At 40.3% G+C, this 16,447-nt stretch overlaps 1 protein-coding gene across 2 annotated transcripts; it reads left to right on the top strand.

Annotated features, from left to right (window-relative positions):
• The first annotated feature begins 3,126 nt into the window (after nucleotides 1-3,126).
• Nucleotides 3,127-14,366, top strand: UBE2T (ubiquitin conjugating enzyme E2 T). Of its 2 annotated transcripts, none has more exons than XM_003767571.4 (7): nucleotides 3,127-3,228; nucleotides 8,504-8,665; nucleotides 10,637-10,706; nucleotides 11,425-11,530; nucleotides 12,106-12,204; nucleotides 12,306-12,389; nucleotides 13,992-14,366. In XM_003767571.4, exons 2-7 carry the CDS (start codon nucleotides 8,557-8,559, stop codon nucleotides 14,115-14,117), a joined length of 594 nt encoding a protein of 197 aa, XP_003767619.1. In that variant the 5' UTR covers nucleotides 3,127-3,228; nucleotides 8,504-8,556; the 3' UTR covers nucleotides 14,118-14,366. The 2 variants fall into 2 exon arrangements, with proteins under 2 accessions (XP_003767619.1, XP_031792999.1); XM_031937139.1 differs by lacking the exon at nucleotides 3,127-3,228 and adding an exon at nucleotides 3,534-4,060.
• Nucleotides 14,367-16,447: the final 2,081 nt, after the last annotated feature.

Raw genomic sequence — 16,447 nt, 5'->3', positions numbered from 1 at the left:
TTTGACAAAGAGAGCATCCAATTCAATTCCAATTGACCAATGATGGACAGAATCAGTTAAAGCCAGAGAAGGAACACTGGGAAATGAATGTGGACTAATTGCATTTTTGTTTTTCTTCCCAGGTTATTTTTACCTTCTGAAACCAATTTTTTTTGTGCAATAAGAGAACTGTAAGGATCTGCACACATATATTGTATCTAAGATAGACTTTAAACATGTTTAACATGTATGAGACTGCCTGCCATCTAGGGGAGGGGTGGAGGGAGGGAAGGGAAAAGTGAGACAGAAGTGAGAATGTTGTAAAAATTACCCATGCATATGTTCTGTCAACAAAAAGCTATAATTTTTTTAAAAAGTTTTTGTACAAACAAAACCAAAGCAGACAACATTAGAAAGGAAGCAATAAACTGGGAGAGGGTAGAAATTTATATCTAAGAATTCTAATAAAGGCATCATGTCTAAAACGTATAAAGAATTGACTCAAATTTACAAAAATTCAAGTCATTCTCCAATTAGATAGATGGTCAAAGGATATGAATAATTTTCAGATGAAGAAATTAAAACCATTTCTAGTCACATGAAAAAATGCTCTAAATCACTATTGAACAAAGAAATGCAAATTAAGATAACTTTGAGGCACCACTACACACCTATTAGATTGGTTAACATGACAAGAAAAGATAATGATAAATAGAGGAAGGGATATGGGAAAACTAGGACACTAATACATAGTTGGTGGAATTGTGAACTGGTCCAACCATTCTAGAGAATAATTTGGAACTATGCCCAAAGGGCTATCAAACACTGCATACCCTTTGATTCAGCAGTGTCTCTATTGGGTCTGTATCCCAAAGAGATAATAAAAATGGAAAGGGACACACATGTGTAAAAATGTTTGTAGCAGCCCTTTTTGTAATAGCAAGAAACTGAAAACTGAATTTCCATCAGTTGAAGAATGGCTGAATAAGTTATTGAATATTCTATAAGAAACGATCGGCAGGATGATTTTAGAGAGACCCGGAGAGACTGACATGAACTGATGCAAAGTGAAGTGAGTAGAATCAGGAGAATATCGTAAACAGCAACAGCAAGACTATACAATGATCAATTCGGATGCACATGGCTCTTTTCAATAGCGAGATGATTCAGGCTAGTTCCAATGGTCTTGTGATGAAGAGAGCCATCTGCACACACAGAGAGATCTGTGGGGACTGAGTGTGGATCACAATATAGTATTTTCACTTATTTTGTCATTGTTAGCTTGCATTTTGATTTTTTTTTTCTGTGCTCAGAATTTATACTTTTATTTTTAAAAATATTCTTCATGAGGAAAATATCTAATATCTTTACAAGCTATCCTAAATGTCTTAAAACTTTATTTTTTATTTATTTATTTTATTTTTATTTTTTTAATAACTTTTTATTGACAGAACCCATGCCAGGGTAATTTTTTACAACATTATCCCTTGCACTCACTTCTGTTCCGATTTTTCCCCTCCCTGCCTCCAGCCCCTCCCCCAGATGGCAAGCAGTAAATAGGTTACAGTAGATCTTGGCTACAATATATGTGTGCAGAACCGAACAGTTCTCTTGTTGCTCAGGGAGAATTGGATTTAGAAAGTATAAAACAACGCAGGAAGAAGAACAAAAATGCAAGCAGTTTGCACTCATTCCCTAGTGTTCTTTCTTTGGGTGTGGCTGCTTCTGTCCATCATTGATCAATTGAAACTGAATTAGGTCTCTTTGTCAAAGAAATCCACTTCCATCAGATTACATCTTCATACAGTATCGTTGTTGACGTATATAATGATCTCTTGGTTCTGCTCATTTCACTTAGCATCAGTTCATGTAAGTCTCACCAATCCTCTCTGTATTCGTCGTGCTGGTCATTTCTTACAGAACAATAATATTCCATAACATTCATATACCACAATTTATTCAGCCATTCTCCAATTGATGGGCATCCACTCAGTTTCCAGCTTCTGGCCACTACAAACAGGGCTGCCACAAACATTTTGGCACATACAGGTCCCTTTCCCTTCTTTATAATCTCTTTGGGATATAAGCCCAGTAGTAACACTGCTGGATCAAAGGGTATGCACAGTTTGATAACTTTTTGAGCATAGTTCTAAATTACTCCCCAGAATAGCTGGATGTGTTCACAATTCCACCAACAATGTATCAGTGTCCCAGTTTTCCCGCATCCCCTCCAACATTCCGCATTATCTTTCCCTGTCATTCTAGCCAATCTGACAGGTGTGTAGCGGTATCTCAGAGTTGCCTTAATTTGCATTTCTCTGATTAATAATGACTTGGAGCATCTTTTCATATGAGTAGAAATAGTTTCAATTTCTTCATCTGAGAATTGTCTGTTCATATCCTTTGACCATTTTTCAATTGGAGAATGACTTGATTTCTTATAAATTAGAGTCAATTCTCTATATATTTTGGAAATGAGGCCTTTATCAGAACCTTTGACTGTGAAAATGTTTTCCCAGTTTGTTGTTTCCCTTCTAATCTTGTCTGCATTAGTTTTGTTTGTACAAAGGCTTTTCAATTTGATATAATCAGAATTTTCTATTTTGTGATCAGTAATGGTCTCTAGTTCTGCTTTGGTCACAAATTCCTTGCATTTTTCCCCATTTTTTCCTTTTGATCTTTTTCTGTGCAGCATGATAATTGAGGAATTGCACACGTTTAACATAGATTATTTGCTGTCTAGGGGAGGGGTGGGGGGGAGGAAGGAAAAAAAATTTGGAACACGAGGTTTTGCAAGGGTCAATGTTGAAAATTATGTATATGTTTTGAAAATAAAAAGCTTTAATAAAAAAATCTAGTTGAAAGACATTCATTTACTAAGTGCATGATAGGTTCCAGGTATTATGCTAAGGGCTTTATAAATTTTATTTCGTTTGAATCCCCCAATACTGAAAGACGGGCGCTGTTATTATCCGGGGTACCGCTTTCTGGGCGTGCTATTGGGAAACCATAGTAACCGCTTCCGAAGCCCCGCCCCTACCGCTTCCGAAGCCCCGCCCCTACCTCTCCCGGCGCGCGCTGTTTCGCACCGCAGCTGCGCAGAGGACGGCTCAGGCACGCGGGCCAATAGTCAGCCGCGGAGCTTCAGGGAGGACCAATCCGAGCGGCGCTCTTGGCTTTACAAACCGGCGCCCTCCTGGAGCCCCGCCCCCTTCCCTGAAGCGCGAGTACGCGGGACTGGTAATTCAGGTGAGAAGACTGACTTTATGCCGAACCCTTATGAAAGAACCCTTCCCTCCCCCCCTCCCCTCCCCTCCCCGTGCCGTCTGAGAACGAGTCCCGGAAGAAGCCACTGTGGAAAACGGGGGCCGGCGGGGTGTCCGCTTTTTTGGCCGACCGGGGGAGTTAGCGCTCTCTGGGGAGGGGGCGGAGCCTGGTAAAATGGAGAGCTGCGAATTGGTAGTTATCCGTGCGCCTTTTGAATTCTCAGGAAACTTTCTATTGGCTGGGGAAGTTGTCAATCAATAGCTTAGCAATCAATGACGTGCCTCGGGCTGCCTGTGGGTGGTTCCTAGACTCCGGAGTTGGAAAACCTGGGAATGAAAGGGCGCTCTGATGGCATCTATTTCCATCCGCCTGCAAGCGCGCTTTCTCCGGGAAAACCAGTCCTCTCTGCTTGTCCTCGTTTTCCAACAGTGCGCACTGTCTTCTCGTATTAATTAAAAGGGCTTCAGTGGCGTTTGCGGCAGGGAGCTGCGGAAACGGACCGTAAAATGCAGTCACTCTGGTGTGCAAGAAGCATCCGTGGCTCCCTAGTGCCCCTGAGAGAAAACGTCATTTTTCTGGGCACTTAAAACCTACCCAGTCTGAAGTTTCTTTTGGCAGCTGTAGAGATTCCGAAGGCTGGAAGCCAAAAGCATTACAAGGCTATCCAGGCCAGAGGTGTTGAAGGCCTCAAGTCCAGTGTAAACTGAGAAAAGGAGGCTGAAAGGAAAGCTGTGAGGGATAACTGACGAGACCCGGTGACTGATGGGCAGTGCGGGAGAGGATGTCAAGGATGACCCAGAGAGTATGGATTTGGGTGAGATGATAGTCCATGAGAATAGGAGAGTTTTGAAAAGTGGCGGCTTTGAGATGGTTTCGTTTGAGACACATTGAGTTTGAAGGACTTTTGGGATCCTTAAGGAGATGTCTAGTAAAATTAGAACCCGATACATAGATTGGGAAGTCATCAACATAGAGGTAATAGTTGAAGCAGTGGGAGCTGTTAAGATTTGTGAGAGAATTTATATAGATTGGGAAGAGAAGAATTCAAAACAGTTCTCCAGGTAATATCCAAGGTAAGGTTCTTGGGCTCTGTGATGATCCAACAAAGGAAATTTAAAAAGAATGAACAGGAAAGGAGAATCACCAGGAAAAAGTGGTGTCAGGGCAACCAAGAGAAAAGTGAGTATCCAGGAAGAGGAGATGACCAGAAGTGTGAAGATCGCGTATTTTAAAATCAGCCGGAGTCAGGAATTCAGGTTAGGGGAAAATCGTCAGTCTTTATTCTCAGTGAAGAAGGATCGCAGGTGGAAGAGAATCGTAGCAATGTGTGCAGCTGAGTCAAGAAGCTAGCTAGACCAGAAAGAAGCCACATGACCAGCAGCTGCTAGCATGGAACCCAGGCTCAATCTCTCCCAGCCTCTCTTCCTGTCTCTTTGCCTCCACCCACCAAAATCGTCATTTCCTATACAACACATCAGGACTTGCACAGAGAGTGGGCGGGGACCATTCTTTATCCAATCATGTATATTAATAGAGTATAGTCCAATTAGTATTTAGCCTCACATACTTGGGACCTCAGTGCATCAACTCAAGCCTCAGCCCATTACATCTCCCGCTTTCTTTTGTTTTAGAACACAGGTGGTCATGCCATCCCTGACTCCTCAGGGAGGTCAGAGCCCCCAAGGGGAGGTGATCACAGCCTCCCTAACTTCTCAGAGAAGGAGGTAAAAGCACCGAAAAGGAGGTGATCACATCCTCCCTGACTTCTCAGGAAAGGCAGTGAAAACACTAAAAAGGAGATGATCACGCCCTACCTGACATCTCAGGAAGGGAGATGAAAAGCACCAAAGGGAAATGGGGGTTGCTAGCGGGTTTCTGGGCTGAAGGGTCTTATTATGCACAAACCCATCAGCATGGGAGGTATTACACAAGCACATAGCAATAACGCAGAGGCTATTAGGGGTGACCCCTCAGTCAGTGCAGGCTCGATGTGGTGTAACAAACATGAATTGTACATACAAATCGCGGCATAGCAAACAATATAAATCAACATGGTGTTGGAAAAGATCACCAGAAGTCCTAGAAGGAAGCTTTGTAAATAACAGTCACACATATGCCTTCTTCAGCAGCCAAGAGATAGTCCAAAACCAATCTATTGTCCATTGCTTCACATGTCAGGGAATCCAATGATCCCCCTGAGTTTTTGAAGTCCTGCAAAAGTCTTTTTAATGTGTTAGGGAATCCAATGATTCCAGCAGATTTTGAAGTCCTGTAACAGTCTTATCATGTCTCAGAGAATCCAATGATTCCTGAGGGTTTTCACAGAAGCTTCAAGGAGAATCAAAACTTAGAAAAGCAAAGATCAGAGGTGACCTAGGAGGAAATTTGTTTGAATGAGAATGCCAGAAGTTAGTGTGATGATTTTAGAGGTGAATGAGCAAGTGGAAACAGCCAGTGTAGAGGCTTCTCTACTGGTGGAGCAAATAACCACCAATAACATGATCTTGTACATTCTTGAAATACAGATTACTTCAATCTAATGGGGCCTACTAAAATCTGAGAATGGGCTCAATGACAAGGAATCTTAAGGACCACAGAGTTAAGTTTGGAAAGGTTGATTCTTCTAGGTAACAGATTTGAGAAGGGTCAACCCCAAAAGAAAAACAATAGAATTTGATAATACAGTCTATATGGGCTGATAGTCTATATGGGCTAAACGCTGTGCTAAACTCCAAAAGAGATTTAGCATTTAGATGGGACACAGTGCCTATCTCTAAGGAATTTGCTGTCTAGGAGATGACATCAACAAAGTTGCCTTGTAATACGTGGTTTGACATGATGTATGAGTAGAGCACCACAAAACTAATGACCAAAGGAACACATACTGGGATAGGTTGCATTTGAGACACGCTATAAAGAATAAGTTAAATTCTATCCAGTGTGAAAAATGGAAGGGAGTGGGGGCAGCAACTCTAGGCCCAAGGAAAAGAATGAGGCAGCAAAGCTCATTCCTTGTTGGGTTTGGGTGTGGGGAGCAGAAACCTGAGAATTATCCGGTTTGGCTATCACCTTGAGTGTGCAGAGAGGAGTAATAAGAGATTCAGCTGGAAAGCTCAGGCAGTGCCAGGTTATGGAGGTGCTAGAATGCCAGCATAGTCTCTCAAGCTTGAGCAGGAGTATCATGGCCAGACCTGTGGCTGTGAAAGATTACTCTGGTTGCAGTGTGAACTGGAGAGAGGATATGAGAAGTAGGAACACCTGGAAGGATGTTATTGCACAAGCCAAGGTGCCTGGAAGTAGGCTTGTACTAATGTGCCTGGGGTGGGAACAGGTAGGATTGGATAAGGATGATGTCAGAGACTGCCAAGCCCCACAGACTGGTATGACATGTGAGAGTACAGTTGTGGAAGCCTGGGCGCCCACTGACAGAAATAATCAAATCAGAAGGAAAACAGATTTATGTGGAACAATAAATTTCATTTTAGACATTCAGGGTAGGTGGGAGTTTAATAGCCAAATGAACTCCTCTTAATGCAATGACCTCTTCTAGGTTCCAGATTAGGGGGGATCTTAACCATTTTTGGTTATTTCAATATAATGTGTTTCCTTTGTAATGTATGTATCCTGGATTCATTTACTTTGTAATTCTATGTATTTTATTTTGTGAATTTAAAACTTTTTTTTGAAAAGTCCATAAACATCACCAGACCATCAAAGAGACCCATAGCACCAAAAATGGTTAAGACCTCCCTGATTTGGAACCTAGAAGATAAGGGTAAGAGTCGCTAAGAGAAGGGCGTAGCTGACGTGATAGAAATGAGTGACATTGCTGAGGAAGAGAGCAGAGAGAGACTGGGAAGGGGCTAAGGATCAGCCTTGTTGAGCATTTGCACTAAAGAGTAGTGAAGAGAAGAGAAGCCAATGAAGGCATGGTCCTAGGCCTGAGCAGAGCCAGGAGTTCTGGACCATGGGGAGTGCAGGGGGGAAAAAGGCTGAATGCTATAAAGAGGTCAAGAACTGTAAGGCTAGGCATGGGGAGGTCATTCCATTAACTAAATGTAATGCAGTGAAAATGAGACCAGTGCTTAATAAATCCCAGTTGGCACAAGGACTCCTTTTAATTAAGAAGCACTGGAATCATAGACCTAATTCACCAGAAATTAGGATTAGCCCAATATCTTATACCATTTGAACATAATATGCTCAAATGTATTGTCAATATCAATAGAAGAGGTCACAAGACTTTATTTAAAATTATTAGAACAATTTCTTTTCACAACTAAGGGAAGAATTTATAACCAAATAAGTGATGGAGGGAATTGTAAGATAGATAGCTACAATTACATGAAATTTTTAAAAAGCTTTTGCACAAATAAAATCAATGCAACTAGGATAAGAATGGAAACTGGAGGGAAAATAATTTATATTATCTCTTAGTGGAGGAGGGGCAGCTAAGTGGCACAGTAGATAGAATGCTGTCCTGGAGTCAGGAGGACCTGAGTTCAAATCTAGCTTGACTCACCATCTGGCCAAGTGTGGACAAATCACTCAATCCTGTCTGGCCTCAGTTTCCTCTCTGTAAAATGAGCAGAGGAGGAGATAGCAAACCACTTTAGTGTCTCTGCCAGGAAAATCCCCATTGGGGTCACGGAAAATTGGACATGACTGGAAAATGACTTACCAACAAAATAAGGATCTGGAATAAAACACAAATATATTATACAAGAACCACTCCCTGGAGGTATAAGCTGTCAGGATAGGAACAAACAATTCTCAAAGAAAATTCATACTTTGAGAGATAATTATCACTGTGAGAAAGGTACAAATCAAAACAACTCCAGAGTTTTACTTCATAACCAAACTGATGAAGACAGCTATCAATTAGGGTGAATAGAATCACCTTGAGGATAGGGATTGTTTAGTTTAATTTTTTGTATCCCTAGCATAGGGTCTGGCATTGAGGAGGGAAGATGACATAACTCACAGTTATTCAATATGCAAATCACTCCAGAATCTTTGCTTAGAAAACCCTAAATGGAGTCACAAAGAGTAGGACATAATGAAACAGGTGAACAACAAAAATTCCTTTGGCGCTACTATGTGCAAAGCACTGCTAGATGGAAAGACTACATAGACAAAAACCAAAATAGTTGCTTGAATATTTTATTGGGGTGGAGAATCTGGTACCATGAATTCTTACACTGAAAACCCACAGACATGATTGCTGACTTTTTCAACTCTTCCTTTTCCCTCTTAGTGCTTCTCACTCCACACTTCTGTCATAAGGTGTGCCAGCTTTCTTAGAAGACCATGCAGAGAGCCTCACGCCTCAAGCGGGAGCTGCACCTGTTAGCCACAGAGCCACCCCCAGGCATTACCTGCTGGCAGAACGCAAATCAAATGGATGATCTCCGAGCTCGTAAGTATGCCCACCCACCTTGGAGAGACCAGGGCTGAATTTCAGCCTTAAAACTCTTAATTAAACTTTAGGAAGATTCTCCAAGTGATAAATGGTCAAAGGATATGAACAAACAATTTTCAGATGAAGAAATTAAAACCATTTCTAGTCATATGAAAAAATGCTCTAAATCACTATTATAGATCAAAGAAATGCATCTCTGAGCTACCACTACACACTTCTCAGATTGGCTAAGATGACGGGAAAAGATAATGAATGTTGGAGGGGATGTGGGAAAACTGGGACACTGATGCATTGTTGGTGGAGTTGTGAAATGATCCAACCATTCTGGAGAGGAATTTGGAACTATGCTCAAAAATTTATCAAACTGTTCATACCCTTTGATCCAGCAGCGTTTCTACTGGGCTTATACCCCAAAGAGATCTTAAAGAAGGGAAAGAGACCTGTATGTGCAAAAATATTTGTAGTAGTTCTTTTTGTAGTGGTGAGGAACTGGAAACTGAGTGAATGCCCATCAGTTGGAGAATGGCTAAATCAGTTATGGTATATGAATGTTATGAAATATTATTGTTCTATATAAGAAATGATCAGCAGGATGATTTCAGAAAGACCTGGAGAGAGTTACATGAACTGATGCTAAGTGAAGTGAGTAGAGACAAGAGAACATTGTACACAGCAACAGCAAGATTATAAGATGATCAATTCTGAAGGACATGGCTCTTTTAAACAACGAGATGATTCAGACCAGTTCCAATGATCTTGTGATGATGAGAGCCATCTGCACCCAGAGAAAGGATTGTGGGAACTAAGTGTGGATCACAATGTATTATTTTCACTCTTTTTGTTGTTTGAATGTATTTTGTTTTCTTTCTCTTTTTTTTTTAATCTGATTTTTCTTGTGCAGCATAATAATGTGGAATTATACTTATAGAAGAATTGTGCATACACACACATACACAAAAGAAGAATTTCATAAGAGGTAGCTAGTTAGTGCAGTAGATGGAGCAGCAGCCCTGAAGTCAGGAGGACTTGAGTTCAAATTTGGCTTCAGACACTTAACACTTCCTATCTGTGTGTCACTGGGCAAGTCACTTAACCTTAATTGCCTCAGCAAAAAAAAAAAAGAACTGTATATGTTTAACACATATTGGATTACTTGTCAAGGGGAGGGGGCAGAGGGAAGAGAGGGAGAAAAAAATTTGGAACACCAGATTTTGTAAAGGGTGAATGTTGAAAACTATGTATTTTGAAAACTAAAAGCAAAAAAAAAAAAAAAAAAAAACTTTAGGAAGAATGAATGAGAATTGGAATAAAAATGTTTTGCTGTTTTATTAGAATGTTCTAAAAATGTCAAGGCAGTTGTTTGTATCTAACTGTGAACAAATAAAAATGTATTGTTTTGCACTTAAAAGAAATAGTATGCATCTTATTCTCCCTCTAGTCTAAGGGTTTGTTTTCATAAAAGGATGCTTTATTCCCTCCTAGTTTTTCAGGTATGAAAACAGCAACTTTTGCCTATTTCTCTTTGTGAATGGGAAATTAACAAGAACAGTTGGCCATCAGTTTTGTGGCACAAATTAATTGAGGGGTTGCTTAGTATAGCAGATAGATCACTGAACTTGGAGTCAGAAAAAGGAGGCTTAAATCCTCATTCATTTACTATTTGATCACTTTTCCTCCTTGTGCCTTAGTTTCCCTTTCTATAAATAAAGGACTCTGAAATCTCTTTCATCTCCAAATCTGTGAACCTATAAATCTTTTAATACCCCTTCTAAAAAAACTTGTGGGTATAATATGACCATATTGGATGGCAAGAGGGCTTTGAAGAAGGAGCTAGTGTTAAAACCTTGGAAAGGGAATTGTAGACCCAGACCTAGTTTCTTACTCTTGAGACTTTAGTACTATGATGTTGAGTGGCATTATAGCAATATAACTCATCTCCTTTCCCCCTCCCCTTTTTTTTCTTTTAAGAGATTTTGGGTGGGACCAACACACCCTATGAAAAGGGTATTTTCAAGCTGGAAGTCTCCATTCCTGAGAGGTCAGTGAAAATTTGATTCAACACCTGCAGGGTAAGGAGCAGCGGGTTGTAGAGAACAGGGCATTTGACTGCAAGCCAGGACAACTGAATTCTAGCTTCTGCCTTACTATTAATTCTCTATGTGGCTTCAGAAAGTCTTAATTTCTCTGTGTGTCATTTCTCCCTCTGTAAAATGAGATTAGAACAGATCATCCAAGCCTCCTAAGTGCCTAAACAATGATAGTTGTGGCCCTTGCATTCAGAATGAAAACCTGTGTGTGTGTGTGTGTGTGTGTGTGTGTGTGTAGGGAGGTAGAGTTCAGAGTGTCTGAATAGTTATTCTAGATCTCATCAAGCTAGACTTTGCACATCCTCACTGACATCCTGAGAAGAATAGATTCTCCACATGATAAGTCATTAGTGAGATTGTAGACTAAGCAGCAATCAAAGATATGTGTTGATTCCATTTGGAAGGTATTTTCCAAAAATCTGTATAGGCCAGAATTGAATACTGACTCTTCTAGAGATCCATTTTTACCTGTGCTAATTTGGGCAAAAGTCTATGCAGAATTCAGCACATCTATAAAACTGAGAGAATTGGACTGCATGATCTCAAAGGGCTCTTCTAAAGCCCATAGTCCTCTCATTTTGGGAAAGTGTTAATGTAAAAACTGTGGATGATGCCATAAATGTAGAAGCAGCAGCAAGGAATTGAACTTTTTGTCCTGTACTTTCAAAGGTACCCTTTTGAACCTCCAAAGATACGCTTTTTGACTCCCATCTATCATCCTAACATTGATTCTGCAGGGAGGATCTGCCTGGATGTCCTCAAATTACCACCAAAAGTAAGTGAGGAGCTTATAGGAGGCACCTACTTTTGTTATCAGATATCTTGTAGTAGAAATGAGCTTTCTTTCTTTGTTGATTTTTTTTTTTTTGCTTTGTTTTGTTTTATTATAATAATAGCCTTTTATTGACAGAACATATGCACGGGTAATTTTTCAACATTGTCCCTTGCACTCACTTCTGTTTTAACTTTTCCCTTCCCTCCCTGCACCCCTCCCCTAGATGGCAAGCAGCCTTATACATGTTAAATATGTTATAATATATCTTAGATACAATACATGTGTGCAGAACCATACAGTTCTCTTGTTGCACAAGAAAAATTGGATTCAGAAGGCAAAAATAACCTGGAAAGAAAAACAAAAATGCAAGTAGTCCACATTCATTTGCCAGTATTCTTTCTCTGGGTGTAGCTGGTTCTGTCCATCATTGATCAGTTGGAACTGAATTAGATCTTCTCTTTGTCAAAGATATCCACTTCCATCAAAATACATCCTCTTACAGAATTGTTGTTGAAGTGCATAATGATCTTCTGGTTCTGCTCAAGAAATGGGCTTTCTTTTGCATCCTCATATAGGGTGCTTGGAGACCATCCCTGAACATTTCCACTGTGTTGACCTCCATCCAGCTGCTCATGTCAGAGCCCAACCCCGATGATCCCCTCATGGCTGACATAGTAAGTGTCTCTCGTCTCTAATGCATCCCAACCTTACCCCAAAGCTGTAGGACCTGATTTCAGGACATTCCCTTTCATCATCATCTTTGTTCTCTTCCTAGTCCTCAGAGTTTAAGTACAACAAACCAACTTTCCTCAAGAATGCCAGAGAATGGACTGAAAAGCATGCTCGTCCAGGGCAAGAGGTAATGCTCTCAGTGGCCACCTGCTCTGTTTCTGTCTATCACGGAGTTCTCTTCTGACAAGTGGAAATTGTGTTTGTGAAGTATTTAGCTTTTCCCCCATTTTCTTAATGTTGCCCTCCCCAGAATAAGAGGGGAGAAAGGGCTCCTTACCCTAAGGGCTACAATGCTCATATTGGGTATCCCTTATGAGGAACAAGAGAGCCCCTTTGTGGGAATTACCCATTAAACTAGCCCCTGGCCCAAGGTGAGAATGAAGGTTTGATAAAATCATAGTTTGAAAGCTGGAAAGAGCTTTAGAGGCCATCCAGCCTCTGGAGGCTGGGGAGGAAATTGAAACACAGAGTATAAGTCTCTAAGCAGGATTTACCTCTGGCTCTTCTTGCTTCCAAACTCCAGGCTTTATCCACTTTGTCCCCTAACTGATGTAGAAAGAACGTGTACTCATAATGCCTTAGGGCTGAGGTATATGGAATGGGGCAGGATTAGGGAGTCAGAGAAAAGGGAGCACTCCCTCCCAGAAAGGGGGGCTGGGCTTCCTCGGTGGGAGTTGTCCCATGGAGTACTCATCCCAGAGCCCTCCTACAGTGACCCCATGGCCTTTTCTCTCTCAGTCTTTTGACTAATCATGAGCTGTGTGAACCATGGCTTTATCCTTCCTTTGCCCAGCTGGTACCTGCCAGCCACACTCGTGGATGACACTAGAGGGCAGGCTGTCTCTGTTTCCAGAAGGCCTTGGTGGGCTGGGGTAAAGAAACTTTTCTTCCAGTGTCCCTGACATCAGAGGGGGAGTACAGGGACTGTTTTGGTCTTGGATGATGACTTCTTTGAAGATATTCTGTCTGAGAACTTAACCAAGAGCTCTTTTATAAAAGAAGAGAGAAGTAAATCTCTAAGTTCACCACTTTGGTTTCAATTAGCTTCAAGATTTTGTCACTACATCAAAATTCAAATTGCTGCACTCCAGGACCCTTCAGAATAAAAGTTCATGACAGCCTCTCTTTATAGCTTGTTGTGAGGGAAGTACGCCATAAAGCACAACATAAATTTGGGCTGCTGGAGTTTTCTATTATTTACAGGGGTTTGGGGGCATGAAGGAATGAATGAAAAAAGCCCTTTTTCTGTGTCAAGCTCTGTGCTAAACACTGGGGATGGAGACGGAAGGAAATAGTCTCTTGTTTCCAGGGTTCTCACACTAATTGAGCAAGACAGCCATAAAAGAAAGTTTATCTGTAAGGAGGATGACAAAGCTCCTAACTCCTTCGATTCCATTCATAGATCAGGGCTCCAGAGTCTTCAGGGCAGAGAGGCTGGGCAAATGGTAGTCTAATAATCCTCCATCTCACTGGAAGGTTTTGCAATAGTGGCTCCCATCTTCCCCAAGTGGTGTATAAAGAAGGGGTCTTGTGCACTTAGTTCTGCCTGCACTGGGCTTGGGTGGTCTTAAAGGGAAAGGAAAGACAAGGACGGCACCCCTCGTGCTAAGAATAGGTGAAAGGAAAGCAAGAGGAGCAAGATACCCCAAGTCATGTTGCTCTGTTCTTTGTTTAGCCTCTTGTCGCTGCTCATTTCTCTTCTATTTGCCCATTCTATGCTTTTTCTCAGTCAAAAGAGAATGAGGAGGTGGAAAATCTACCAGCACCCAGTAACCCCAGAGTTGCAGAAGTGCCACAGAAAAGAAAAGGCTCCAAGCTGGGGGGACCAGAGAAGAGACTTTGTTCTGATGTTTAAGGAGCCCATCCCAAGCTGTTGCAGCTGAGAGCATTCTGCTTCTGTCAAGGGCACTGATTTTGTCTCATCTTTTTGAATGTTTTTCTTGGTCTTTGATGAGAGTTGGAATGGTTTTTCTCTTACAAAACAGGCCTTGTATATTTATATATACTGCAGTAGACTAATTCTCTGAATGTAATTTGTTGTATTTATCTTGTACATATGTATTTTGAAACCTTTAACCTGAAAAATAAATAATCATTTAACATTGGGCCTGTGTTTATTCTGTGTGTGTTTTGGGGAGTGAGCTGGTAGAAGAGATGTAATCAGAACGTTAAATTAGTTTGTATTGTTGCCATTGATTCCTATTTTGTTCTCTTCCCACCATTATCAAGGAAACTCTGACATAGGTATAGAATTGCTGTTGCAAACAGTTTGGTTTATCACTGGGTTTTCAGAAATTCAGCATTATGTGGGAGTTGTGATACTAGAACAACTTTCTTCCTTATTTGCTCCTCAGCCTCTCAGTCATTTTTGCATAACAATAATGTTCAGCTCGGTGGCACAATGAAGAGAGTGCTGGGCATATTTAGGAAGACCCCGCTTCCTGAGTACAGATCTGGACTCAGACCCGTTCGCTAGTTGTGTGACTCTGAGCAAGTCACCTCACCCAGGTGCCTCAGTTTTCTCATCTGTCAAATGAGCTGGAGAAGGATATAAGGAACCATTTCAATATCTCTGCCAAGAAAACCCCAAATGAGGCCATGAAGACACAACAACAAAAGTAATAATAAATTTTAAATACTTCAAAACAGTTATGTTGTTGTTGTTGTTGCCCCATAAGACCTATCAGAACAAACTATCATGGAATCAGTTGAAATTATTTATCGCAGAATTTACTAAATGGACTAAAATTCTTTTCCCTCACCACCTAAATAATTGATTCCTTGTTTTGGACTGGAATTAACTAGAGCAATGATATTGAATTCAGTAATAAGAATCCTCTTGATACATGTTGACTTCTAAAAATCACATTAACATTATATTGTCACATTTTTTATTTATTTTAAAAATTTTCCAATTATATTTTAATCTGATTAGCAAAGGAGTATTGCTGGCCAACATGTGGCCTCAATCCTCTCAACCTAGAATATAAGTATATAGATGTAGGCAATAGTTTACTGAGGACTTTTGCTTTGTACACCTGAAAGGAATGCTAGAGAAAAAACTTTAAAAATTTAATAAATTATTAGCATTTATTTTAAAATTTTGAATTCCATATTCTCCCCCTTTCCTCCCTCCTCCACCCACTGAGAAGGCAAGCAATATGATACCAATTATACATGTGAAATCATGCAAAACATTTCCACGTTAGCCATGGTGCAAAAAAAAAAATGAAAAAATTATGTTTTAATCTGCATTCAGACTTCACCAGTTTTCTTTCTAGAGGTAGATAGCATCTTGTTTTTTCTATTTTAATCAAGAATCCTTCCAACCTGTCTTAGATCGTTGTATTTATCAAAGTAGCTAAACCATTTACAGTTGGTCATCATACAATATTGTTATTGTGTATAATGTTTTTCTGGTTCTACTTACTTCAGTCTGCACCATTTCATACAAGTCTTCCCAGGTTTTTCTGGAACCGCCTTGCTCATCATTTCTTATGCTACAATAGTATTCCATCACAATCATAGATTGTAAATTGTTCAGTCACTCCACAATTGATGGGTATCCCCACCAAACCAATTTTAATTCTCTATTTCTGTTTTTCTGCTTTCTTGATGTAAATTTGCTGACGAAGAGATAGATTCAAGAAATGTTTAGATGATTAATAATAGAGGATTTGCAAAGTACTTTTCAAATATATCATTTGATCTTCGCAATAACCTTTGGAGATAAGTAGTATTTTTATTTTACAGATTTAGAAACCAAGGTACCAAGTTAAGTGATTCATCTAGGGTTAACAGCTAGTAAGAGATGCTGGACTGAACTCAATTTTTCCAACACTTACCAACTGAGCCAATTAGTTTAATGTCTCAAAGGAATAAGAACACACACACACACACACACACTTTGACAAAATAAAAGTACAGAAGAAGAGAGAGTACACATCTGCTTGGGAAGGGCACATAATATCATGCTTTTTCAATGTATTGGTTAATTTGGTTGATTTTTTTCCCTCTTGTTACAAAGGATAACTGGGAGGGAGGAGTGGAAAAGTGAATGATATAAAAGCAAAAATTAACATTAAAATTTATTCTAAAACAAAAAAAATAATAGGGGCTTATTTCCTTGCCCTTCCGTTTTTGGCCAGAGGAGTGGATTGGAATAAAGGTAGGAAAGTGAGGAAA

Source organism: Sarcophilus harrisii, chromosome 4 (assembly GCF_902635505.1).
Source record: "Sarcophilus harrisii chromosome 4, mSarHar1.11, whole genome shotgun sequence".
NCBI classification, from domain to species: domain Eukaryota; kingdom Metazoa; phylum Chordata; class Mammalia; order Dasyuromorphia; family Dasyuridae; genus Sarcophilus; species Sarcophilus harrisii.
Note: the sequence above shows the minus strand (reverse complement) of the source record. Positions and strands in the feature narration are given on the sequence as shown.

Bases quoted from the DNA above. Each gene is read 5' to 3' on its own strand.
- UBE2T (XM_003767571.4), top strand. From the start codon at position 8,557: ATGCAGAGAGCCTCACGCCTCAAGCGGGAGCTGCACCTGTTAGCCACA. The intron at 8,666-10,636 runs GTAAGTATGCCC...TTTTCTTTTAAG, and splicing joins AATGGATGATCTCCGAGCTC to AGATTTTGGGTGGGACCAAC. The intron at 11,531-12,105 runs GTAAGTGAGGAG...ATCCTCATATAG, and splicing joins TCCTCAAATTACCACCAAAA to GGTGCTTGGAGACCATCCCT.